General features: G+C 39.6%; 1 protein-coding gene across 1 annotated transcript in view; it reads left to right on the top strand.

The window, feature by feature from the left end:
• The window catches only part of VWDE (von Willebrand factor D and EGF domains), a 59,620-nt gene that overhangs the window by 28,815 nt on the left and 3,846 nt on the right, over nucleotides 1-26,959 (top strand). Inside the window, exons 10-27 of the mRNA XM_039522953.1 lie at nucleotides 330-603; nucleotides 2,469-2,677; nucleotides 3,179-4,167; nucleotides 5,189-5,325; nucleotides 9,601-9,756; nucleotides 9,913-10,017; nucleotides 11,231-11,345; nucleotides 13,880-14,130; nucleotides 14,248-14,467; nucleotides 15,786-15,923; nucleotides 16,570-16,746; nucleotides 20,974-21,645; nucleotides 21,999-22,094; nucleotides 22,179-22,274; nucleotides 23,505-23,600; nucleotides 24,963-25,058; nucleotides 25,439-25,534; nucleotides 26,791-26,886. Coding sequence (XP_039378887.1) covers nucleotides 330-603; nucleotides 2,469-2,677; nucleotides 3,179-4,167; nucleotides 5,189-5,325; nucleotides 9,601-9,756; nucleotides 9,913-10,017; nucleotides 11,231-11,345; nucleotides 13,880-14,130; nucleotides 14,248-14,467; nucleotides 15,786-15,923; nucleotides 16,570-16,746; nucleotides 20,974-21,645; nucleotides 21,999-22,094; nucleotides 22,179-22,274; nucleotides 23,505-23,600; nucleotides 24,963-25,058; nucleotides 25,439-25,534; nucleotides 26,791-26,886 — 4,019 coding nt within the window. The remainder of the gene's footprint in view (nucleotides 1-329; nucleotides 604-2,468; nucleotides 2,678-3,178; nucleotides 4,168-5,188; nucleotides 5,326-9,600; nucleotides 9,757-9,912; nucleotides 10,018-11,230; nucleotides 11,346-13,879; nucleotides 14,131-14,247; nucleotides 14,468-15,785; nucleotides 15,924-16,569; nucleotides 16,747-20,973; nucleotides 21,646-21,998; nucleotides 22,095-22,178; nucleotides 22,275-23,504; nucleotides 23,601-24,962; nucleotides 25,059-25,438; nucleotides 25,535-26,790; nucleotides 26,887-26,959) is intronic.

Here is a 26,959-nt window from a genome sequence, read left to right as displayed (position 1 = left end):
TTGTTCTGCACTGCCCACTGCAGCTCCAGATGTCTACTTTTTAATATACTCTGATCTCTCTTATTTTAAATATTTGATTTACAACTGTCTCCATGTAACACGTCATTATGCTGATTTCTAGAACAAAAAGGGTTTTTTAAATTTATTTTTAACTTTAATGTTTGGCTTACTTAGAGCATGGAGATCATTTGAAGGGAAACAGTAGACAATACAAATAAAATATTAGAAATTTGTATCTTAAAGAGGCAAAGTTTTTGACAAAGCATGTTGCAGGTTTTTATTATACTTTAATATGAAGATGATGTCATATGCTTTTCTTTTGCTCCCAGGTTGTACGATAATTTTAAAACGGGAACATTTGTGCTCTATAAGAGTACATCTCGGGATTCTGAAGTTCATGTGCGCCAGTGGGACTGTGGCAGCCTTCACTTCCCAGCATCATGTAACTGTGGCTTCGTTGCCAAAGAAGGAAGTGATATAATTGCATTTGACATGTGCAGCGGTCAACTACATGAGTCACTGCCACATTTATCTGTAAAGAGTAGAGACATAACAGGAAGCAATATCAGGATCATTGAATCCTATCTAGGAAGAAAAGTCACGGTATGTGGCAAATATTATTTGCTGTGGTGTTACTCATTTTGGAAGGTATTTCTGCCAATTCATACTGCCAAATCCTGTGTTATCTTCTGTAGTGAAACAATACTATAAAGCCTGTTTTACATCTCTAATCCCATTGAATCAAAGGGATAAAATATCCTCCCAGAACACATGCATGAGTCCCACCACTGCTCTTGGAAATTACATACACATGTCAAGAGGAGATTATCCTTTAAAGCCTGAATTACAAAGAAAATGTTTAGGCGTCCGTGCTTTATAAATTTAGATAAGCCAGCTGCATGACAATTTTAGTAAATTAAGACTCAAGAGCAACATTTTCAAATGTGGGTGGCAAAATCCACATTTAGACACTGAAATAAAAACGGACAGATTTTCATTTATATAGCATACTTCATCTGAAGAGCCCAAATATTAATGAATCAATACACCTCTATAAGGTAGAAAAGTATCATTATCCCCATTCTACAGGTTAACCAGCTTGCCCAAATTTAGTCAGTGGCAGAATTGGGAGAGAAAACCAGGAGTTGTAAAGTCCTATGTCCTTGCTTCAGCTACTAATCTGGTGCCAGTCACCTCCTCTACTAATACCTACCATGCAAGAGTAACACTTTTTTCTCTTCTATGTATGTACAAGCATCCTTATTTTTCCTTTTGCCTCGAGCTCAGTGTTTCTGATTACAGAAGAGATAAACCAGTTTAATGAAGCATGATTATCTTCTTTACCTGCTTGCTGCAATTTAATTACCAATTTTTTTTCTAATAAAGCATTTTCCACATTAAACTAGCATAAATATTGCTTAGCATTGAAGAAAAATAATTATGGGTAAAGCATTGTCACTTTATCTACTGAAAGACTGTCCCTATTCAAATCCAGTGGCTGGAAGTTGAAGCTAGACCAGTTCAGACTGGAAGTAAGACACAACTTTTTAACAGTGTGGATAATTAACCATTGGAACAATTTACCAAGGCTTGTGGTGGATTCTCCATCACTGGCAATTTTTAAATCAGTATTGGATGTTTTTTAAAGAATGTGCTCTAGTTCAAACAGGAATTAATTCCGGGAAGTCCTATGGCCTGTGTTATGCAGGAGGTCAGACTAGATGATCACCATGGTCCCTTCTGGCAATATTAATCTATGAAAATATCTTATTACATCTATCCAGAAGATTTTGCTCTTAAAACACATCATTCCTTTTCAAATAGATTGCAGAGATGTTTGAACTAAAATAATAAAACTCTCAGAGCCTCTTGAGGTATTCTGGAACATTTAGGTCCAGCTTCTTATGTGTAGAAGGTGACTTTGCACCATATTACCAGCAGATTCTGGCCTTAAAGCCAGCACAACCAGGTTGAGGGTGACCCCAGTGTTAGGTGATCCTCTGGTAGCACCTGTATCTCCCCTCTCCCTGGTGCTGGCATACACAGAGTGACTTAGCAAAGAATCCTGTGGCACCTTATAGACTAACAGACGTTTTGCAGCATGAGCTTTCGTGGGTGAATCAAGAGTGACTTGATCTTCTCTATGCTTAGCTGATCTCTGGCTCCTTGTGTTTTTGGAGCAGTTGGTCCTCCATTTTATCCCTGCTAACAACCATGAAGTCCTACAGGACTACAACGTATAATATATCTGACAGTCATGAAGGTTATGTGGCCATGAAATCACCACACTGGCTTGTAGGGTTTGACTGTGAGATACAATATAAAAATAGTTCTGGAAAGGTTAGTCAGATGAAGAGTTTAACTGCTATAGACCTGGCACTTCCCTATTTGTTTCCCCTGTTGTCTGATATTTTATACCTAATAATTAGTTGTGTCTATTTGTTGTGGTAATATCAATCTATTTTTAGATCTCATTTTCTTCTGGAGCTTTCATTCGTGCTGATGTGAGTGACTGGGGAATGAGTGTGACACTCCGGGCACCCAGTTCCGATTATAAAAACACTTTAGGACTTTGCGGCACATTTGATGAAGATGCAGAGAATGACTACCACACTGTGAATGGGATCGAAATCCCAAAGAATTCTAATGCTCATCTTACTTTTATTAATGAGTGGAGGTAAGAAAAACCATTTACTTCAATCAAATATCAATTCCCTGCAGAAAATTCTTCATTTTCAATTCAGCTTTTCCCCTACGTACTTTGAAAACTTGTCTTATTACAAAATCTTCCTAGCTTTACAGGTTAATATTTAATCATGGAAAGAAACTATGGAAGTTTAATTATCGTATGGCACTAATTATTGATGTGACAAATTAATGCTTGAGGATTAATTGCTATTTAGTATTTGTTAAAAGGCTATTAAACAATATAACCAGGTGTACCACACAAATCAATGCATTTATTCATGCATTTCAATCATATTGTGAACATTTATTCTCATGGTTTTGTAATTTATATAGGTCACTCAAAATTTTGAAAGGCTATATGGTGATATTCAGTATCTACTATAATCTAGGGTCCAGTGGTGTAAACAACACTGTGGACTTTTAAAATAAAATAATTCAACGATATAACAATTTGCAGTATATTCATTTTTCTTTTTCCCTTCTTTTATAGAATTTTACCAGGAGACAGTTTGTTTGACAAAATACCAGGTTCTTTAAGTTCATCCAAGAAAACACCCTTCTGTAGTTGCACAGTTGATGATGCTGGATTATATCCATCGGTGAATAAATTGGATTCCGTTTCTCAAACAGAATTTGCTTCATCTTGCAAAGAAAGTGAAAATGTTAAGTTTCTTTCTTTGATACCAGGACTGGATGTCACTGCTGAGTATTTTAGCTCTGTTGATCTTATCAGGCGCTTAAGCAGACGTGCATCTTCACATGAAAAGGATTCTTCTGCTCTTCTGTCAGGAGAAGACCAGTCTGTTAATCAAACCAAACATCACACACAAACCCTAGCACATACAGCTATAAATTCAAGGGAACACACTGGAACAGAAAAACAAGGCTCATTGAGCTTGGGAAGTAGAAGAAATAAACAGAAGCATGACAGCCATCTCCACAAAAGACAGCCTGTCAGAAATAGATGGAAGCGCCAGCATTATTATGAATACCTTTCTGTATTTCCATTCCAAAGTCTCAGCCAAATGGACCTGGAAGGGTTTACCTATTTTTTTCCAGAGGACCATACCCCTGACACACACCAAGAATTTTTTCCTTCTTGGCCCACACCTTCTGGCCTCACTGAGTCCAGTGCCTTGGCACTGTGCAAGCAGACAATAGCTAACTCCAGCATAGGAAGATCTTGCACTGCTCTTCTTGGCAGGCGGATAGAGGATACAGTAGATATGTGTGTTAAAGATCTATTGCTGAAGGATGATCTCAGCTGGTCAGAAGCAGGCATGGCTCTGTTAGAGAATGAATGTGAAAAGAGGGTTTTGGAAGAAATAAATTACAACACACAAGGATTTCAGGGGTCAATTGAAGACCTTCTCTTAGCATTAAAATGCCCCAATCTCTGCAGTGGTAATGGACAGTGTGTAGAATGGGGCTGTGCCTGTTTTCAAGGCTTTAGCTCATATGACTGCAGTGTGTTGTCTGGTAAGTAGAACTGTACAGGAAGATTTACTCATACAATGTTCTTGGGTTTTGTGCCAGACCGGCTCATTTTATTGCCTTTCTCCCCTGCTTTTCCACACTGACAGTCGTTCCCTACAGTGGGCCTACTCATTATCCCACAACTTCATTCCAATAACAGCTATATGTGTTATCTCTTCTGCCTCCTAGTTTTCCAAGGGCAAGCCACCGACTCAGTTTCTGGCATGTCAGAATTAAAATGTTGACGACTGTCACTGAATATACAATCTAAACTACTAGCTGAGGAGAGTAGCATATTTCACACACTGTCTTCTGTCAAGGAGAGCTGTCACACATATCCATTCCCTATTTTTACCTTCTTTAAGGGCCCTGATCATTAATTGGCAATAGAATACTTTTTTATTTTGCAGGAGTTGCTTCCCTGACAGCAAACTATTTTAGGAGGGTATCTACATCAAAAAGAAAACTGTTAGGTTTGGGCTGTAGACTCCTTTCCCCCATCCATTTCCATTTCTACCATTTGTGATGTTAGGGCCTGATTCTCAGTTACACGTTATACTGCCAGAGGAGTGTAAAGGTATGTTACTATAAATCAGAAGCAGACCCAACACATGCCCAGCCACTTCTTAGCAGCATGAAAATTTCCTTGCATACTCAATATCAAAAGTAGAGCTAAATAGGAAATTTGAAACTTCAAATTTATAAAATGTTCCAGTTAATTTCTTTCTTTGGTTGGATCACTAACTTAGATATACAAGATGTTGTACTGTATTTGTATATCTCTTTCCCACATCTGCTGTATGACAGATTTCTGTCATTCTAAAATTGTATCTGAATTCTCATTTAAACATTTTAACCAGTCAAAATGAAATGCTGAAGATAGACCATGCAGGACAATATTGTTTACTCTTTCTTCTAAGATATGTATAGTTATAGACAGAGAGATGCATTGTACTTTACATAGTTTAAATGTGTGTTAATCAGTTAATTTGTTGACTTTCACTTACTGATATTTACTTCAAAGATCAGGTTCCAGAAATTACAGAGCTGGAGAATGATGGATTGTGTGATGTTCGACAGTATGACTGTACATCTGTGAGAGCTTTTGGCCAAGGATTCAGGGAGTCACCCAGTCTGAAATGTGAAATTATCAAACTACAGGTTTGTCATTTACGCAGTAATACTTATATTTGAACTTTTCAGAGCACTAGGATTCTAATTTCCTGGGCAGAATAGAGGGCATTTATATTAATACACCCTGAGCCCAATCATGCAATGGAAGCTGAGATCAAATATACTCAGCACTTCACAGTAGACACTCAGCTCCTTGCAAGACTGCCATCTCCTCAATGGTAAGAGAAATAGAAAACATAACAGGAATTTTTAACAGTTGAGAGGGAGATAACAGCAAACAGCAGCCAGTTATCAGAAAAGCATGTTGAGAAATATATCTATACAAGGACAGCCCTATGTTGGGGAGTTTCAGTAGTGACCAGGTGGTTGTAAAGAAAAGTCCTTACAGAGAAGGATAGAGTCCAGTTATTTGGAGGGCAAGGCAGCTGGCTGAAGGACACCCCTAATTTTTCTAGGTTGGAGCTTGATGCTTGAAATGGCGTTTTGAAATATAATGTATCTGTAATAAAAATGAAGGTGCAATTTTTGCCACACCTTGGGGTAAAATACAGCAGCTATTTAATAATAGTTTAGGACAGGAAATTAAGAATACTGTAACACATGCTAATGAAATTACAGGAGGAATTTAGGTAGACAGAATGCTGGAATTGCTCAGGACACCTGATTAACTCATAACTATTGGAAAGCCTGAAGTAGTCATGCTGCAATGAAGAGTTGGCCTCTTGATCTTGGACAAGAGACTAAGAAAGCTCCAAAGTAAAATTGCTTTTCACTTATGTGGGGTTTTGTTTGGCGTGTATTCAATGGGAAACTTTCCTTTTTGAGACAAGAAACTTTTACTCAACTAGTTCCTGCAGATGCTATGATTATTTTGACAGATTATAGAATGCAGGCTATAGCTATTTCTTGAGCACAACATGGATCCACTTATCTACATGTTGGTTCAAAATGAGAAAGTCAACAGCGAATTTACACTCCATTAGGTTAAAAGCCCTTCAGATCAAGCTCCCAGTGAGGCAATTATTGAGAGTTCGCTTATCACAGTTTGAAATGTCTCACTCTCACCTCATGGCAAGGTTTTCTGTTATAACACTCTCTGTGGTAGCACATTTTTGTTCCCAGCTACAAAATCTTTATCGTAATTCACTTTTATTGACACTCCTAGCACTGACTTGAGCTAAGTTAGAAAATGAGCCCCACTGCTAATATTTGTACAGGATCAAACTTCATGGGGAATCTGAGGTATTGTACTGAGAATGCCAAGTATTGGAATTTTTTTTTTACTTTCAGGGCTATTTGCCCTGTATAATTACAGTGGTGTAAATCAGGAGTTACCCGCTGTTGTCAGGAGAGTCGCAACACTGTAAAAATTGGTCCATTAGAACTGGCCTCTCTGTGGTTTGGTACAGACCTACTTGCTCCCACATCTCCTAGAAGAATCATTTTAGCAGGCATCTCATGAATGAAGAATTATTTAGCTAAACCCAGGGAAAATTCTTGTTCTTCATTTTCTCACTTCTGGTTGAAGGTCAAATCCATCGTTATTCCCCAAGAGTGTAAATCCTGATAGAGAGCAGGAAGGAAGTGTGTCTGGTGCATGGTGGAAATAAAGATGGCTGTGGGGAGCCTGCATAGGAGTATTCCACACTCCCAGGAGCAGCTAGGCACTGCTCTGTAGGGCAGCAATCTGTGCCATAGCAGGAGATTTTGGGGTCCACGACAAGTGAGTCTTTGATTACACAGATATATTGGGGAAATTTACTCAGCTTTGGTAGGGGGTGAGACAGTTGAGCCCACAGAAGCAAAATACAGAGTAAGATTCACTCTGATTTGCATGAAATTATACATGCACGTAGACCTGGGAACATACTTTGTCTCAATACCCCTGACATCTGGCTTTGTAATTTTAAGAAAAAAATAATGTTTCTGTAGCAAATTCATACCTCAGAATTCCCAAGATTGGTAACAAAAAGACTACTGTGGAAAATGTCTGCTTCAGATTTCAAAGATTATGAGGGTAAATGCAGTGAAAATTGCACTTTTATTAATATTTCTATCAGCTTTTTTTCCTTCAATGTAATTATAGAGTATCATTCTTGTCACATTCCTCTTAAAAAAGGAAGACAAGAAAGACAGAATATCTTTATATCAGAACCAAAATAGTTCATACATGAGGAAAAAACAATTAGCAAAATAACTGTCCAATTATATTGGAAAAAGGTTATCTGTTTAAATAGTCAGGTTAAATTTGACCCATGATGAAATTTCCATCTCTACAGCTTTGTGTGAGGTTATTTTTGTGTGTGTCAGACCTACAAATATTTAATATTTTTGTAAAAACATATTAATTTGGATACACTGTGAACCATCTCTTTCAGTGTGTCTAACTATTTTTTATTAAACTATGTCATAGGTGCATCTGGTCATACAACTAATGCATCTAGGTATTGCCAAGCTGTCCTATAGTGACTCAAGAGTATGAGTACCAATCTCAGGGCAGAAGATTAGGAAGCCCGGCACAAACCCCAAATTTCTTAAGCTGTACACTTAGATTTCACCAACAAATTATCAAGTACAAACTCCTCAGGTACTATAACAGCCTTAACATGGAGTCACAGACAGTCCCCTTGGGTAATCCTCTATCTTGCCACCTCGGTAAGCTTAACTTGGTGACAGATGGTCTCTTATACCAAGGATCACAGCAATATTCAGGTTACTCCCAGTCCCAAAGGACCAATCATTTACCCTAGGTAAAACAATGCTTGTAGCCAGTCCTGTAATAAACGGTCTAAATTTATTTATTTATTATATTTATTATATAGGAAAAGGAACTATGAAAGTTATTTTCAAGTTTAAAGTAGGTGAACATACACACACAAAAGAGTTACAATCTTAAGTTTCCAAAGTAATAGTAGCTTCTAGATAAGCAAGCTCTATGTACTTTAAGGCTAACCCAGGTTAAGCACTGGGGATCTTTTGCATATATCTAGTAATCCTTGCCCCCGAGTCCAAGCAACATAAAGATACAGCTCCTCTTTGTTAGGGGTTTTTGTTCCCTTCTTCCTGCTGCTTTGAGTGGCAAACTCAGCTGATGGAAGGAATTCACTTGCAAGCCTCATCTCTATGGAGGTGGAGAGAGTAAACAATAAAGTCTTTTTTCCTCTTTAATGTCACATTCTAGTCCGTCAGATGTTGATGGGCCTTCCTTGTCGGCCAGAACATAACACCTTCTGTTGGAAATCAGCACTTTATACTAGTTAATGTCTCGCTCTCCTGTCTGGTGATTTACCCAGTTACAGAGTCTTAATATCTTATAGTATGGGATACAGATATTATAAGTGAAATTAATGCATGAAGCAACTTACAAGCATTCCATAAAGTCTAAATCTTCTTATAATTCTAATACCTCTTTTAGCAATACCAACACACAGGTGAGCCAGGCTGGTTCCAGCTATGTATTTGTCACTCAGTGGAAACACAGGAACATTGGCATGAGCTGGCACCTGGTCTGCCAGCATCACAGTTATGAGTACAATTCTGTATTACTCTCTCACAAAACCCTCCCACTGATGTCAAGAACAGTTTCATCTGACTAAGGACTTCAAGAAAAGGCCCCATAGCATTATCATCTCTGTTCCATTATATTGGACTCTAAGGCCAGATCCTTGGCTATGGCCAAGGAGCACACACTGTTACTCAGCATAGGGATATACAAAGGTGGCTTTAAACAGCATTTGTGGCTCCTCGAGCCTAGGCCAACTATACAGTGGGTTGGCTCCGTGGTGCGGGTTAAAAGATCTTCATGGCTGACAGCCAATAACCCAGAGGGGTTGATATGATAACTAGGGCTCAGGGAAGACCCAGTCCCATTCCCTTCACCCCAGCCTTGCCCACATACTGGAAACTGGGAGGAGAGGAGGTTTAGGCACTGCTATCCCACCTCTACACTACTAAAGAAGCTCCCCCACACAATGAATGATCCTCTCCTGGCCAGCTGGCCCAGCTTTAGATCCATTATCTTCTGGACATGTGGCACCAAATGGCCTCACTGCAGAGATGAATCTGGGCCTTCAGTTCCAAACTAGCACTTCTAATTAGACACAGTACAGAAGACCTAAGCTGAAATGTGTTCATCAATAAATAATAATACTTAGCACTTCCATATCACTTCACCTTTCCAAAGGTAACTAGCCATAGAAAAGACAGATGTATTTTAATAGTGTTCAGTACATGTTCTCTGTTATAAACATGTTTTCAGAATGCAGTGATATGAAAAAACAGGCATTCTGTCCTTTATTTTAGTACAGCAACAGTAAATGGATCCTTGGAGAACCTGTGTTTACGCTGTCTGCCTTCCAAAACACCAGAACTGTTGATTGCCAACTGCCGACTGATGGTCAGCAATCTGATGTCATGGATCAGGTTGACGACAAACCTATTGCGAGGTGGCAAATCAAGGTACCCACAGTAATTTCAAATAGTAATTTTGAGATACAATTATTATTATTAAAATGCAAATTGGTATTTATATGTTGCCATTTGTGAAATAGTACTAGAAACTTTTGCTGGATATCTTGGAATAATTCATTGCATTATTATTGTAACATCTTACAGATTTCTAACGATGGATTCATTTATAGCAACCCTAAAACAATGACATTATTTGATGGAGCTTGTCAAAAATGTGAACCACAGGCAAATGGTTTATGTACATTAAAGGTATGTGCTTCATTATTATTTATGCTTATTTTGAATATTTGCATCTTAGTTTGAGCTAGGAAACAAATATAAAGGCCAACTGAGTCCCTGGAAGACGTCTAATACATGTGTTCACATAATAGACTATTATTTGTTAAATACTGCTTGCCTTACTCAGGCAGGGTCAGATTCAGATTCCCTTATTCGTGGTGAATAATGAATCGTACTTTATTCCACAAATAGTTAATTCAACTATTTGTGAAGTAAGGGACTACATACTATGAATAAAAACAGGTATCAGAATCTGGCCTACAAAAGCACCATTGAAGTTAGCAAGTCTGTTCTTGTGAGCAATTGGCCCTAAAATAGCTTCATCTATCATGCACCTCCCTCATTCCAGACCAGGAGCCACCAGATAAGTCTTGCAATGAGGGGAGCAAGCTGAGTAATCCTGCTTTGCACCAAACCAGTGAGGACTACTGTCCACCTGTGCCCCTGAGCTTGCTCTGAGAGGATGTCGCTCTGCACCACCAGGCCCTTCTAAGACAAATAGATAAATACCATATTCTAGCTCTAAAGGTGTACCTGGAATTCATGGTCAACTGCAAAGCAAGGATGAAATTGAATGAAGCACAGGTTTTTCTGCTGCAAGTCTCCACCATCCAAGCTATGAGGGTTGGGAGGGAACATTCAGATAATTAATAAAATGAATTTATTAAAATTCATTTTTTCCTTCTGTGACATCACTTTATTATTTCCCATTTCAGCAAAATAATACATTACCTTGTGACATCACAAAGACCAGGGACCAAATTTATCCCTGGTGCAATTGTTCATTTCACTGACATTACACCAGGGATAAATTTGGTCCTAGAAGTCTTAAGGCTGTGCATGCAATGCACGATGTCAGTGTTGTCATAGAATGATGCATTTTGGGATATCTTCAAAGAATCAGAACGTTATCAGGGGAAAGTGCAAGAAGTGTAAACAATATTATAAATCAGATGTCCAGGTTGTAACAATGGGGAATTTTCATGCACAAAATTTACAAGCACAGATTTAGAGATTGGGATGAGGCAACTTTGAAAATGTTGCCCTTCTATTCATTCCCAAACAAAAATGTTAAGTTAGAATAGATTGTCTTTCTCTGACATTTTACAGTACATAAAGATTTATTGTTTGAGAAAAGAGAAAATCATAAACATTAATCAGTTACATTGACATTTCTGTTAAGGAGAAAACATGCAACATAGATGGCCTCTGTTATGGGGAAGGAGATACAAATCCTACCAGCCCATGCTTACTCTGCAGACCTGACATCTCAAAGTTAACTTGGTCAGTTACTGAAAGTAAGTTCAAATTTGTTCTGGAGCCTCTCACAGGAATCAAGCTAAAACCTAATGAAATGTTGGTGTTTCAAAATTGTTTTGATGCAAGCAAAATATTGATTATGACTTCTGTTAAACTGTGCACGTGAAATGGGCGCTGACTATGACCCTGATTCAAAGCCCATTGAAGTCAGGGGGAAAGACTGTTGATTTCAGTGGGCTTTGGATCAGTCTCTTAGTGCACAAACTTGGACATGTGAGCACATGACCAGATTGGTACACGTGCACAACTCTGGTGACTTGGTAAATTTGCAGTAAGTGGAGGCAAGTGCCTATTTTCACACACGCAACTTAATGAAAATCAGCCAATTATTTAATAATGTATTCTCCCCATTCTCTGTGCATTTTGTTCTGCCTGGTATGATCTTGGGGACAGCAACCTGTTAAATGTTTGACACACTTTGCCTATTGTACCATGTACACTGACAACAATATAGAAATGGATTTAATGATTACATGTTAAAAGAATTGTCATTGGTTGTGTTCAGATATAATTAAAAGAAAAAAATAATTAGGAGAAAACTAAATTCATAGTGACTTAATATACATTTATACAAACTGAGTCCCACACTGCTGCTGAAGAGGGCTGGGAGCTCATGAAGACGCGGTGCCCTTATCCACTCAATGGACTGCTGTAGAACCTATCTCCTTTCTTTCTCTTTCTCCCACCTCACCATGTGCATGGAGCATGAAGGCTACTGCAGCCCTGGGGCTTTAGTAATCCCCCTAGAGCTGCTTGTGGGGGAGGGAGCAGAGAAGAGGAACCAGATTAAGTGAGGAGCCCACTGACAGTATACCAGAAATTAGCTGGTGAATAGGTGGGGAGTTGGAGCTAAGCCCTCTCTATCTTTTGACAGTCTCAGTGAGAAATTCTTTGGTACCAACAGACCCATTCCTGACAACTGGTGTCTCTGTTTATGTGCGGTGATCTAGTTCAGAGCCCTCACTTTCACTGACTCCCTCGTTGCCACTCAGCCAGTGAGAACCTGCCTCTCCCACTGGAAAGTCAAGGTTGGCACTAGATTCCTGATGTCGCTCTCCCATGCCCCCCACTTCTTAGCATATGCGCAACATGCCTCAGCTGGCACATGACCAGAATTCATCACCGAATTTGGTCCGCTGGTTGGCTCATTAGCTTCCCCGGCCCGGGCTGGGTACTGACGGGGAGCGCGACGTGAACACTGATCCATGCCTTCCTACCCCACGCTGCAATAGATGAGTAGGAGATAGAGTCAGTGACCCATGGGATGGGATTTGGTGGTAGCAGGGCAGCTCTACAGCTGCTGCTATGAGTGGCCTTGCCCCATGGGATTCACTTAGTTCTTTGTGTGCTGTGGGCCCAGCTTGGCCATGTATCTCAGTCAAGGCTACATAACTGCTAGACTTACTATATACTCTAATTTTGTATCTTGCATTCTGACAATAGAACATTCTGTTTTGAGATCTACTAAAGAACAGCACTATATAAGAACTGGGTATTAATATTGTTTTGCAGAAATTTCAAATCTAACAAAATAACTATTCTGAGCAGTTCTATGTAATTTATCTAATGTGATTGTGGAAAGAATAATTTAGATAAGGCCCCGGTTTTCTGCTGGGTCTCAAATAGTCAAATATTTCTGTGCCGTAGCAGATTTTATGGATACAGTTGTGTCCACAAACATTTGTGCCTTCAACTTTTTAACCATAAATTATAGTAAATGGAATTCTAACTACCTGATATATGTCTTCACACAGGTTGTTGGATGTATAACTATCTTTTACATGCAGGGTCCCATCACTGTGGTATTTGATCACTGACTATTTTCAAATGAAATTCACTATGGACGTGAAATCCATTTTTGTTCCCATTCACACAGCAATCTGCAGGCTCAAAATTGCAATCACATAAATAAGAGTTCACTTCTGAAAATGTAGTTCCAAATGTGTATGTTTTTTAACAGAATCTCATAGTTAAAGAGCATCATCTTCAAGTTAAGCCATATTCAGCAAGCAGTCTGCATGCAGAACTCCCATTGATGTTAGTGGATCTGGATCTTAGTGGCAGAGTTTTTCATTCAAATTGCTCAAGAGGTGACATTGCTCTTGTCCCATAAGAGATTCCTCAAGGAAAATGTAAACCATTTATGGGCTTTATAGGGTCTGATACTTTCATTTACAAAATGTAATTCAAGTGTAGATTTATGCTCATATTTATAGAGAATCAAAGTATATGTCCAGATGGTTGAAGAGGTTTAGGGTTCTTTGTACATACAGATAAAATAAGCTTTCTGCAATATTTTTTTCTATATAATAAATAATTTGCTTATAAGGTTTGCTAAAGTTATGATAAAAGGGCCCTTTTTTCTATGCCATTTAAGTACCATTAAAGTTAAGATGAATTAATTGCATTCATCAAAGTCAGAATAGACTCTTTAGAAGAAAATTATCCCTTTTCATATTTAGAAATGTGTTTTAACTGTTGTTTAAAAGAGAAAATGTCTACTTTGTTGCAGACAATGAGCCTCCTGTGCTTCAAACTTTGCAAGGCAAACTACAGACATTTTATGGGGAAAATTTTGTGTACCAGTTTATGGCATCAGATCCCGAAGGCTCTGCCATCCTTTTTATGTTGGACTCTGGTCCTGAAGGTGCTAGCCTTTCCCCTTCTGGACTCCTTATATGGAAAGCTGTGGCAAAGAGTTCACAGAAATTGACATTTTCTTTGACAGATGATTGCAATGCTGAGACTAAAGTAATAATAGAGGTAATTAATATTACAATCAAACAATCCACACTAATTCCTAACCTATAAGATACCTAATGACAAAACTAATTGCTAGTTCACAAGCAATAATCTGTTTTTATTGGGCTTGTCTTGTAGGTCAATGTGAAATCGTGTGATTGTTTAAATGGCGGGTCATGTGTGACAAATATACATTTCCCATCTGGAAGTGGAAAATACCTGTGTGTCTGTCTGCCTGGTTTTGATGGTGATCTCTGTCAAGTGAATTTTGATGATTGTAAATCTAATCCCTGTGGTATTGGCAGATGTGTTGATGGGATAAACAGCTACTACTGTGAATGCACACTTGGGCTGCAGGGTAAATTATTATTTTTCTTTTTTTAGTAGATAAATGACATTTTCTAATTGTTTTTTACTTGTATAGATTGAAATTAATTAATTTGTTGTGATAATATGAAGACGTATTATACTCTTGTGATATAATACCACGTACTATATTATGTTCTGCGACTTTAATATTTTTCTTGCATCTGTGTGCATAACCTTGGCCATATGACACTATTCTATCAGAAAAACTATTAAGCTGTGAGTCTCGCCCCAGCTGACTCAATCTGTAAGCCCCAATCATAATGCTTCTGACTGTAACAACTTGTTCACTGGCCACTCCAGACTGAAGAGGCTGACCTAATAAAGCTGATATATATTGGGTTTAAATTTTCTTCTGTGAATCAGTTGCTGTGATATTTGAAAGAAACAAAAGCATTCTGCCAAATTCTTCTCTCATTTACACCTGCACCAGCCCACTGAAGTCAGTGGAATACCATGTGTATAACTGAGGGCACAATTTGACCCCAAACAAGTACAGTTACTTGCTGAGCGTAAGTAGGTATAGGAAATCAAAGGATTTAGGGGAAGATCTTGCAACCTAACTAGAAGTCCCCGAGTCAGTGGAACAACTGCGTTTCCGGTGTGTAAAGGAGCAGGATGCAGGGATTCTATGCAGGAGGTCTGTATACTCTGTAGCTTGTGGGGCACAGCGCGGGTATCCCTGTGCTTCAGCCTGGAGGAATGGTTTATAAGTTTGGCAGTGGATCCGCAACTCAGACCTGTGGATCCATCCAGAAATCACCATCCAATTCTATCTCCCTTTAAAAAGGATGTGCAGAACATGCCGGAACATGTTCTTGTTTATCTGTGCTCATATTTTTTATTCATTTCAAACACAAAACAGGTAATCATTTTTATGTTTTTTAATTATACGAATGATGAGTCACTCTGTCTATATTATAACAAGTGATTTATATTGTGGCTGATAATGTCTACTAAGAGCAAATGATCTCATACTTTCTTCCCCAATTCAGCATTGCCGTTAAGCACATAGATAGTGGGTTTGACTTCCTTGGGACCATAGACATGCTTAAAGTTAAGCACATGCTTAAGTGCTTTGCTGAATTGTAGTCCACAAAACCCTCCTTCTATGCATATTCTACAATAAGGAAAATATTCACTATTTAATGGAAATATGGTTTAATGGCAGACCTGCAGAATTCATGCAGTTTGTACTTATATATGTGGAATTTGTTTTCTAGTTCACTGCCCACGTAAATTCCACTTTATTTAAATGTACAGCCAAAATTACGTAAAGTGATACTCTAAAAGTCTGTATTTCAATTTAGGTAGAGATTGCCAAGAAGATATTGATGAATGTGCATCCAAGCCTTGCTTCCCTGGAGTATTTTGCTTCAATACTTTTGGTTCCTATTATTGTGGTCCATGCCCAAAAGGTCTACGTGGAGATGGGAAGATATGCCATGGTAAAATAACCTTTCCCTGTAATACTGTAATCACCTTACATTAGGAGTCTTTGGTCTGTTGCATATTTCAAACAATAACATAGTAGAGAGCTGACAGGTATCTTGTATACTTTTCATCAAAATGTATCTTTGCTAAGTCAGATATTAGGTTTATAATTCCCCTACTGTTATGTGACAGTAGACAGCGAGATCAGATACACAGCTGGTGAAAATCGAAGTAGCTCTGTTTAATTCATTGGAACTACACCAGTTTTCACCAGCCCATTTATCTATGAAATGCTTTTTCAGATGTTTAGAAATAGGAATTGTAAATATTTTGCAGATATTTAATATTATAGAACTAGAATATTTCCCATTAACATGCAGTGTTTGGTTACCATGTGCATTTATGGACCAAATATCCTAATTTTTTTTAAGAAATCTAATTACATTTATTCAAATCAAGCTAATGTCTTCCCAAGGTAACTGCAAGATTTTGTAATATTGCAACTACTGAATAATTCAGGTTTTGTTATGGTTATGTACTTTTTCAAAAACTATGGAGAACCCTTCCCCTCCTCCCCCACCCCCTGTTCATCTGACCTTTCAGAATCTTGAGGTATTTTATTTTACTAGCATTTTAACTCTGCTATAATTTTATATGCAGCTGAAACAAAATTGACAAGTGATGTTCCCTCACATCTTTTGGTTCCGGAAAGCTTTGAAGATGTTTATGATGAAAGAGAGGATGACACTGAAGAAATGGGAAGGAATGAGGGTGAAGATTACATTTTTCATGAAGAAAATGGAATTGCTGATGCACATATTGATGAGAATGTATCTGGCAAGTAAAGCTACCAGTCAATTTTATGTTATTCACATGAATTTTTAAGATTAAAAGGAAACAGAATGTATGCATTACTTGGGCTGCATTCTTATTCCTGATCTAAAATGTCAATATCAAAACATCACTTAAAATAGCAAAGTCACCTGATTGATACTGTAATGAGGGATAGTGTATATGTTGTATTTTGTCTGTGTGCCTGCCTAGTGCTATAAAATAGGTAAAATGTGAATAGGGAGGGGACATCTGTTGCGTGAAACAGACAGTGGTTTATGGTATTATACTGAGTGCCATTTTAATTCTTAAACTAAATACATAGGTGGGAAGTGCAAATGAACTCTAAATTCTAACCTCCAGAACTTCATTAACTTTTATACCTGACATTTCAACTCTGTGCCTTGTCAAGCTACATTCTCAGGAAATTTCCTTTCCACATCTTTTCCCATTAACCTTCTAAAATGTTAGTGGGGGAAGAGATATACTCCCTTACTGGTATAACCAAAACCAGATAATTCTTCCTCAACTGCAAATAGCTTGTTTTTCAGCCACAGGAGAGATAATAATTACTTTAGCATGCTCTTGCCAGAAAATTTCCCCATCTAATAGTATTCTAGAAGAATTAGGGCCAGATCCTTAGGTCTGACTGAGTGTTACTTCCCTGCTCCTAGAGAGTACCTGGGGCCAGTTCAGCCACCAGTGTGAGGTAGAGCTGCCTCCGGACTGCTGTGGCATCTGGAAAGGCCCCATAAAAGCCATTTTGCCAGCTCAGTTTGGTGCTCTGGCTGTACTGACTTCCACCCCCTTTATGCCATCTCTGACCCTTGAAGGACAAGAGGGACTAACAGAAGGTGGCCAAGGGACTAGGAGAAGCTCAGAGAGACTCAGGATCTGGCCCTTTATCTCCATGTGAATTATGAAAAATTCAAACATTCAGTTACTAGAAACTGTTTTCAGGAACTCTGTGACTATACATTTTACACATATACACACACTACATCCCAGGCTATATTATTTAAACCCATGAACAGATCCTTCAGTTTGTAATACCTTAAAATGATTTTCTTACTCTACTTAATGTTTAATCAAGACAATTTTAATTAACTGAAATCTCAGTTAATTGAAAGGCTGTGAGAGTTCACAGCCAGCAGATGATACTCTGCTGAAACCCTTAGGGTATATCTGCATTGCAATAAAACACCAGTGGCTAGCCCATATCAGCTGACTCAGGCTTGCAGGGCTCTGGCAGCAGGGCTATGAAATTGCAGTGTAGACATTGAGCTCAGGCTGGAGCCTCTGCTTTGGGACCCTCCCGCCCAAGCCCGAACGTCTACACTGAAATTTTATAACCACGCAGCTTGAGCCCCATGAGCCTCAGTCAGCTGACACAGGCCATCCCCGGATGTTTTATTGAAGTGTAGACATACCCCAAGTGAGCCTAGCGAGGAACCTATATAACGCCCATTTGGACCTAATAAACATTTACCACTGTAGAGAAAAACAAGGAAAAGAGAAAAATTGCAATATGCAAAAAATTTAAATCAGATGGAATTATCTAGTACAGCGGTCTATTATAAAACACCAATGTACAGTATGCTTGCCAATAATCAGTCTTGGTGCAGAGAATCAGTAATGAATGTTATATCAAGACATGCAAGCTAAAGATATGGTGGCAACTCTACTTCCCAGATATAAACCTTGTTGATAAACATAGAATCATAGAATATTAGGGTGGGAAGAGACTTCAGGAGGTCATCTAGTCCAATCCTGTGCTCAAAGCAGGACCAACACCAACTAAATCATCCAGCCAGAGCTTTGTCAAGCCAGACCTTAAAAACCTCTAAGGATGGAGATTCCACCACCTCCCTAGATAACCCATTCCAGTGCTTCACCACCCTCCTAGTGAAATAGTGTTTCCTAGTATCCAACCTAGACCTCCCCCACTGCAACTTGAGACCATTGCTTCTAGTTCTGTCATCTGCCACCATTGAGAACAGCCTAGTTCCATCCTCTTTGGAACCCCCCTTCAGGTAACTGAAGGCTGCTATCAAATCCCCCCCTCACTCTTCTCTTCTGCAGACCAAATAACCCCAATTCCCTCAGCCTCTCCTTGTGAGTCATGTAACCCAACGCCTTAATCATTTTCATTGTCCTCCACTGGACTCTCTCCAATATGTCCACATCCCTCCTGTAGTAGGGGGACCAAAACTGGATGCAATACTCCAGGTGTGGCCTCACCAGTGCCGAATAGAGGGGAATAATCACTTTCCTTGATCAGCTAGCAATTCTCCTACTAATACAACCCACTGTGCCATTGGCCTTTTTTGCAACAAGGACACACTGGTAACTCATATCCAGCTTCTCATCCACTGTAGTCCCCAGGACCTTTTCTGCAGAACTGCTGCTTAGCCAGTCGGTCCCCAGCCTGTAGCAGTGCGTGGGATTCTTCCTTCCTAAGTGAAGAACTCTGCACTTGTCCTTGTTGAACCTCATCAAATTTCTTTTGGCCCAATCCTCCAATTTGTCTAGGTCACTCTGGACCCTATCCATATCCTCCATTATATCTACCCCCCCCATCTTAGTGTCATCTGTAAACTTGGTGAGGGTACAATTAATCCCATCATCCAGATCATTAATAAAGATGTTGAACAAAACCAGCCCCAGGACCGACTCATAGGGCACCTCTGCTTGATACCGGCTGCCAACTAGACATCGAGCCATTGATCACTACCCATTGAGCCCAACAATCTAGCCAGCTTTCTATCCATCTTATAGTCCATTCATTCAATCCATACTTTTTTAACTTTCTGGCAGGAATACTGTGGGAGACCGTATCAAAAGCTTTGCTAAAGTCAAGCTATATCACATCTACCGCTTTCCCCTTTTCCACAGAGCCAGTTATCTCATCATAGAAGGCAATCAGGTTGGTTAGGCATGACTTGCCCTTGGTGTATCCATGTTAACTGTTCCTTCCTCTTCTCCAAGTGCTTCAAAATGGATTCCTTGAGTACCTGCTCCATGATTTTGCTGGGGACTGAAGTGATGCTGACTGGTCTGTAGTTCCCCGGGTTCTCTTTCTTCCCTTTTTAAAATATGGGCACTATATTTGCTTTTTTCCAGTCTCCTGGGACCTCCACCAATCGCCACAAATTTTCAAAGATAATGGCCAATGGCTCTGCAATCACATCAGCCAACTCCCTCAGCACCCTTGGATGCATTAGATCTGGACCCATGGACTTGTGCATGTCCAGCTTTTCTAAATAGTCCTTAACCTGTTCTTTCACAACTGAGGACTGCTCACCTACTCCCTATGCTGTGTTGCCCAGTGCAGCAGTCTTACACAGGACTTTGCCTCACTGAAGTTAATTTTCATATTCAGCTTGGTAGCTTTGTAATAGGACTTGCTGAAATATTTGGTTTTTATTTCATCTGTTAAAGTTTCTGATGGATTAAAAGCTTAAACTGGTGTGCGGAGGTAGCGTTTTATATTGCAAACCTATCAAATAACTTGGAACAATAACAACAAAATCTTTGTGGTTCAAACCAGTTGGAATAATGTAGTAGCATAGTTGAATAACAAGCAAAAATATAGACATCATTAATCTTTGGATTTTAATAATGTGAAACTCTTATTTCATAGCACTTTTTTAATTAAACAATATGATGCCTTTTAAATTATATAGGCATTTTTATGAGTATTACAGGCAACCATTTCCTATGGCTTATGCTATTTCAAAGTAATAACTGTATTTGGCTTTTTAAACTCTGGGCTTGGGTTGGCTTGAGATATATGTGCAGTGTTATAATAGCAAGCAATCACTTTATCTTAAACTAAACTCTCTGGTCCAGATACTCAGTCCCCAGCAATACAAAGAGGTTGGTAATCTGTCCTAACAGAACAGCTGCTCATTGCCCTGGTGTGTTTGTGTTTGTGTGGGGGGGAATCCCTGGTTATATGCCAGAGCTGGGCTGTTCTATTCTAACCTTCCCAGCAGAGAGGTCCATGTCGGGGAGGGTGAGGACATAGCTAGAGTGCCTTATGCTTTGCTGATCCTGGCTGCTTAGGGGCCATTCTTAGGGCTTAAATCCTATTGAGTGTATTTATTCTGGCCTAGCAAGTGTGGATGAAGGGTTCATGAGGCACAGGACATATTTTATCAGATCTGAATATCCCCATACAAAAATGTCTTGTAATATTTCTGTACTTTTTTCTTCTATGATGTTTTGTAGGTTATCAACAGTCCATTGAGAGAGTTCCTAATGCCACAAACTTTACTCCCAGTCCTACAGATGTTGTTGAAAGTTTTATTTTTGTGCAAAGAGCCAGCAGCACCCCCTCAACCTCCACAGTAAAAACAAACACACTGTGGAAGCGAATTAATTCTCAAATAACCACTTTTGGCCAGTCTGCGCATACCAGATGCATTGGCCATACCTTCACTGCCATCAATAACCAGCTAGATAACACAGGAGAAAGCTCTGCCGTGAACACTATGACAATGCCATCTTTTAGGAACAGTCCAGTATTACATGATAAGACAACAATGACACAATCTGAGGCCTACAATCCTTTAGAGACTAGCAAGGAGACATTCCTTAGCAGCAAAACAAACATACCCTCCATAATGAGCAGAGTATTAAAAGGAGGAAATAGTCACAAAGTTCAACACTCATCGGTCAAGCATAACGATAGTCTTTTACGGTCTGGTTTTGTTGGAATCACTGACCCGCCAAAAGTGCCCGGCACAGATCAGGAATCAGATGCAACAGCAGTGCCTAAGGCATTAACTTGTGCTGATTTACTTTGTTTTCCTGGAGTTCTCTGTAAACCAAGCCATGATGGAAGTTTCATATGCGGTCGTTGTCCTTATGGTTATTATGGAGATGGTGTCACTTGCAGAGGTATTGCTGATAATTATACTAAATGTTTTACAATGAAGAATCTGACATTTTTATAATTTTTAAAAAAGATAGTTACTGTATAATGGCTGGAAAGAAAATAGCTTTAAATTTTCCATTATTTCACTATTAAAAATGGTACAGCTTGAATTTCACACCAAGACGTTCAGTTTTATGAATGCATTTAAAAAAAATTTTGTTCAGTGTCCATTAGCTTCCATGCTGAATGTCAAGGGTCTTAGCTGTTTCAATGTGATGTGTTTATAAATAATCATGTTAGGCAAGACTTCATTATGCTAAAGTGCTGCTGTCATTTTCCTTATTCCTCTGCTCTTATTTCTCTTATTGCCTTGCAGCAATATGTAGGCATGCATGTGGTAAAAACATGGAGTGCATGGCACCCAATATTTGCAAATGCAAAAGTGGCTACTCTGGTTATAACTGTAAGAGTGGTGAGTATGGTACATTGAATTTACCACATCTAACTAGTATGTGCTAATGAAAGTGTCTAAAAATCATGTGTTGATTTTGCACAGCTGTATGTCAACCTGACTGTAAAAACCATGGCAAATGCACGAAGCCTAATGTCTGTGAATGTCCCCCAGGATACAGTGGATCAACCTGTGAGGAAGGTAATTGGGCTGTCTCCTTAAAATTAGAATCATAGAGTTCAAAAAAGTTGTGCCCTGATTGACTGTCACTACTGTGAGTATTCATCCTGACAGGGGGAGGGAGGGATGTTGTTTTATACCACTCCTAGAATTATCATAGAAATGAAATCATAGAAACATAGGACTGGAATGGACCTTGATAGGTCATCTAGTTCAGTCCTCTGCACTGAGGCAAGATTAAGTATTATCCCCTGACAGGTGTTTGTCTAATCTGTTCTGAAAAACCTGAAGGAGATTCCAGTCTCCCTAGGTAATTGGTTCCAGTGTTGCACTACCCTTACAGTTAGGAAATTTTTCCTAATGTGTAACCTAAATCTCCAGCTGCAGTATAAGCCCATTACTTCTTGTCCCGTCCTCAGTGGTTAAGAAGAACAATTTATCACCCTCCACTTTTAAACAACCTTTTACATATTTGAAGACTTTTATCATGTCATAATAAAATGTATGTATAAACTGTATCATTAAGGTACCTTTCATAATATTGAAATCTCCAATGAAGATTGTATGTGCTGAGATGTTCTTAAATTTAGTGAGCTGTAAAGGCCAAAAGAATTTTGGTTTTCATTTTTATTTATGACATTACATTTGGATGCTATATTATATCTACACACACATATACACACACACATGCATAAAGTTCAAACCCCATTCTCCCATGTCCTTAAAATATATGAATAAGCAGGCTTAAAATTGACGGTAGGTGTTTGTGCACCCATCTGTGTACAGAGTGCCAAGTGCAGAAACCAGGCTTCATATTTTTGTTTGAAATTGGACATTGTTCTCAGGCTTATCTCTCTCCCCAATATGCACGTTTAGTAATTTTTGATAAAATGAAGACCAGTCCCTTTGAGTCAAACTGTGCCCTCAGTCGCACAGATGACTCCCATTGAAGACAGTGGACCAAGTTAATTGCTGACATGCACGGGTGTACCTCTACTGATTTCAGTGGAGCTATGCCCATTCATACTTGTAACAAGCTACAGTTGCTTATCAGGCAGATATTGGCCCTTTCTGCACTTCACTGTGGAAAGAAGGAGGTGCTCCATTGTCACTATTTCATCAACGGGTCTTCATTTTATTTCCAGTTCTTTTTGCTGATACACGTTACCTTTACTTATAGCTAAAAGATAACCAATTTTAATTGATATTTTTAGAGCTGAATTCTTGAACAACATAATTGTGTATCTGCAGCACATTGTAACCCACCGTGTCAACATGGAGGCACATGCTTGGCCAGAAATCTCTGCACCTGCCCTTATGGTTTTGTGGGTCCCAGGTGTGAAACAAGTAAGCAAACAAAAATGTAGAAATCAAGAATACAGTAACTTTTATTCCCCTGCACAGGGTTTTATTAAAACAATGCTTTACATTTCTGATGCACTGTATCTACTATTAGCAAATAGTAAAATCCAAGATGACTGTTTGAAGGCTACTAGATCTGGGGCTTACTAGCATCAATTAAATAATGTTTGTACAGCACTTTGAAGATGTGAAACATTATGTATGTGCTAAATAATGTATTATTATTATGATTAGTCGCTCAGGGAGATGGATTTAGAGTTGAGGTTAGGACATTATCCAGAAGAAGTGTAATTTTTGGCATCTGGTTGCTGTTTCTGGATTCCTAACATGACCTTTCCTTAAGCTGTTGGGATGGTCCTCATTCTGAGGTTGATAGTAGTAAATGCTAGGTCAGTGGTGTGTAAGATCACTGAACATAACAGTACATTAATGGACTCATCCTTTGACCTGGAATGCAAAATGGAGACCTTTGTTGGGTATTATAACTGGCCAGTTTGAACAGTTTAGTCCCAAGTGAGATACTGTGTTTCATATTAGTTATATCTGGTCTTAGATGCTCCAAGTGTTCAAACCAGAATTTTGGTTAATTTGCACAGAACTTGTTACTCACTGAAAGGTCCATGCTTAGAAATCAGAAATTCTACTGGGCTACCACCCACCTCAACACCCCAATGAATTTGCCTGTGGACTAGGTAATTTCTCTTTTTGTTGCTCTTGGAATCCTCAAGTCTGTTGATCCTTTTGGTTTTCAATTGCCATGTCAATAATTACTGCTTTTTTGGGATTATAAGATCCCGGAAGAAGGAACTGTGACTTGAAGAGCTGACTTGTGTGCTCTGCAGACATGACTACTCCTAAAAGGCTCCTCCTTACAAGAAGTATCAAGCCTCTACAGGGTTTAAATCTGAACTCTGAGAAATGAAAAAGCAAGGAAAGAGACCATAGTGAAGTATCTTGAAGTTAGCATTTATTCAGGAAACCATCGCTTGATGTTGTTGTACCATTTGTTGCTCAGTCTTGAACCTTCCCTTTTCTAAGCATGTACTTAGAAAGGTGATTATTAGACAAATCCAAGCCAGGAGCATCTGGTCAGACTTTTTTTGACATCTTCCAATCTGGTGTCAAGCTCCTATATGGCATTGAGACAGGATTCATCTTAAATGAAGCCTCAAGTGATGGATTGGTGTGTAACTCCCATTAGTATCAATACAATATGCATGCTCATATCTGGGGAAGAACTGAGAAATCAATGAGGTTTCTCACACACATAAAATTGTAACAAATTCTTTTGTACTGTTTTCTCACCTTATGGGTTTTTTTTTCTTTTTCTGATTTTCTGGATTATAGTGGTTTGCAACAGACACTGTGAAAATGGTGGTGAATGTCTCACTCCAGATGTCTGCCAATGTAAAGCTGGCTGGTATGGCCCTACATGCAATACAGGTAAAACTGGTTATTCTCCAAAGGGAACTGCTTTGCAAAAGTTCCAAATTCAGGGGCCTACCAGAAGCAGAAGGGATTCCCATTGCTCAACCTTCTGAACCATTTGGCTCAAGCAGGGGGCAGGAGCTGCTGCTACTGCTGTGGAATCCTAGCGACCCCATGTGCCTCCAATTGTTGGTTCATTTCTCAGCACAGCCTGCGTAACTTTGCAGGAAACGGCATTTCAGTTCTTTCACTTGCAGTCTTTTAGATTCATCATAATCACATTAGTCATTAACACCCTGTACTTGCAGTAAAAGCAAGCTATTTCATCACCTACATGTGGCGATGCAGTTCTGTGTGGCTTTCATTGCTTTGTTTTTCCTTCTGCTGTTCTGCAGCGGTGTGTGACCCTGTATGCCTCAATGGTGGCTCCTGTACTAAGCCAAATGTTTGCCTCTGTCCAAATGGATTCTTTGGTGCCCAGTGTCAGAATGGTAATAATTTTTCTCTTACTTTTCTTTTTTGAGAAGACACTGAGGAAAATACCTCCTCTAAAGATTTTAAAAACTCTCAGTAAAGTAACATAGGTGAAAGACAGAGATTTCCTTAAGATTTCATTGTTTATACTGGCCAGATTGTGGCTGGCCCCTTGTGTGAATGCCCAAGGAGGTAGGGTTCATGGAACTTTGCTTGCCCTGTGCCTTTGCACCCATACAAAAGCCAGTCACAATTGTACAAAGGACTGCTGGCTGAGGGATATGACTGGGCCCTTAGCTAGATAGCCTGCACACTGCTATCAGTAAAGCTAAGATTTTGTCATGGATATTTTTAGTAAAAGTCACGGACAGGTCACGGGCAATAAAGAAAAATTCATGGAAGCCTGTGACTTGTCCCTGACTTTTACTAAAAATATCATTGATCCAAAATGGGGAGCTCTGGGCAGCTGTGGGGGCCAGCTGGGAGCTCCAGGGGGCCCCACCACCTGTTGGGACTCAGAAGTCCAGGGTCCCCCTCCACTCACGGCTCAGAGCTGCAGGGTCCCTGCTGCCCAAAGCGGCTGGGAGCTGCGGCAGGGGTGGAGTGGGGGGCAGCCAGCAGCTGAGAGTTCACCTCCCCCATGGTGGCTTGAGCCCCCTGCTGCCTGCAGTGGCCTGGAGCTCTGGGGTCACCGTGCTGCCCACAGGAGCCGAGAGCTGTGTGGTCTCCCTGGCCTGCGGCAGCCAGGAGCTGCAGGGTCCTCTGTCACCGAAGGTGACTCAGACCTCGGAGGGGCCCCACTGCCGTGGGCAGTGGGTACCCTGCAGCTCTCAGCCATAGTGGACAGCAGCGGGACCCTGCAGCTCCTTGCCGCTGTGGGCTGAAGTCATGGACGTCTTTGGAAGTCACAGAATCCGTGACTTCCGCGACCGCCATGACAAAATCATAGTCTTGGCTATCAGGGATACTAGCGTGCATAGCATCCTGCAGTGCAGCTGCAAGCCCTGAGCCATCCTACCCTATGCTTGTGGAATGGGTCCTATATCTGCTACAGAATAGGCACTTCTCCATGTCAATATGGTGTCTGTCAGACAGGCAGGATTTTGCTAAATATAAATATCCTAGAAAGATTCCTAATAGATGTGCATCTTAATAGTGGTTACAATCTATTTTGTTAGGATAGTATGCAATATAAGAAGGAGCAAAAAGCTGTTCCTTCTTATAATATACAATGCTTGAAGCTATGCCTTATTCCCACATTTGTATCTTTTAGCTGTTTGCTACCCTCCCTGTAAGAATGGTGGCCACTGCATGAGAAATAATGTGTGTACCTGTCCTGATGGGTACACTGGCAGAAGATGTGAAAAAAGTAAGACAACATCAAAATGCTTCCAGGATTCAGAAGCAATTATTGAATTTGTACTAATCAGTAAATGATATTT

The sequence above is a fragment of the Mauremys reevesii genome, linkage group 2 (assembly GCF_016161935.1).
Source record: "Mauremys reevesii isolate NIE-2019 linkage group 2, ASM1616193v1, whole genome shotgun sequence".
Lineage (NCBI taxonomy): Eukaryota > Metazoa > Chordata > Testudines > Geoemydidae > Mauremys > Mauremys reevesii.
This window is presented reverse-complemented; position numbering and strand designations above follow the sequence as displayed.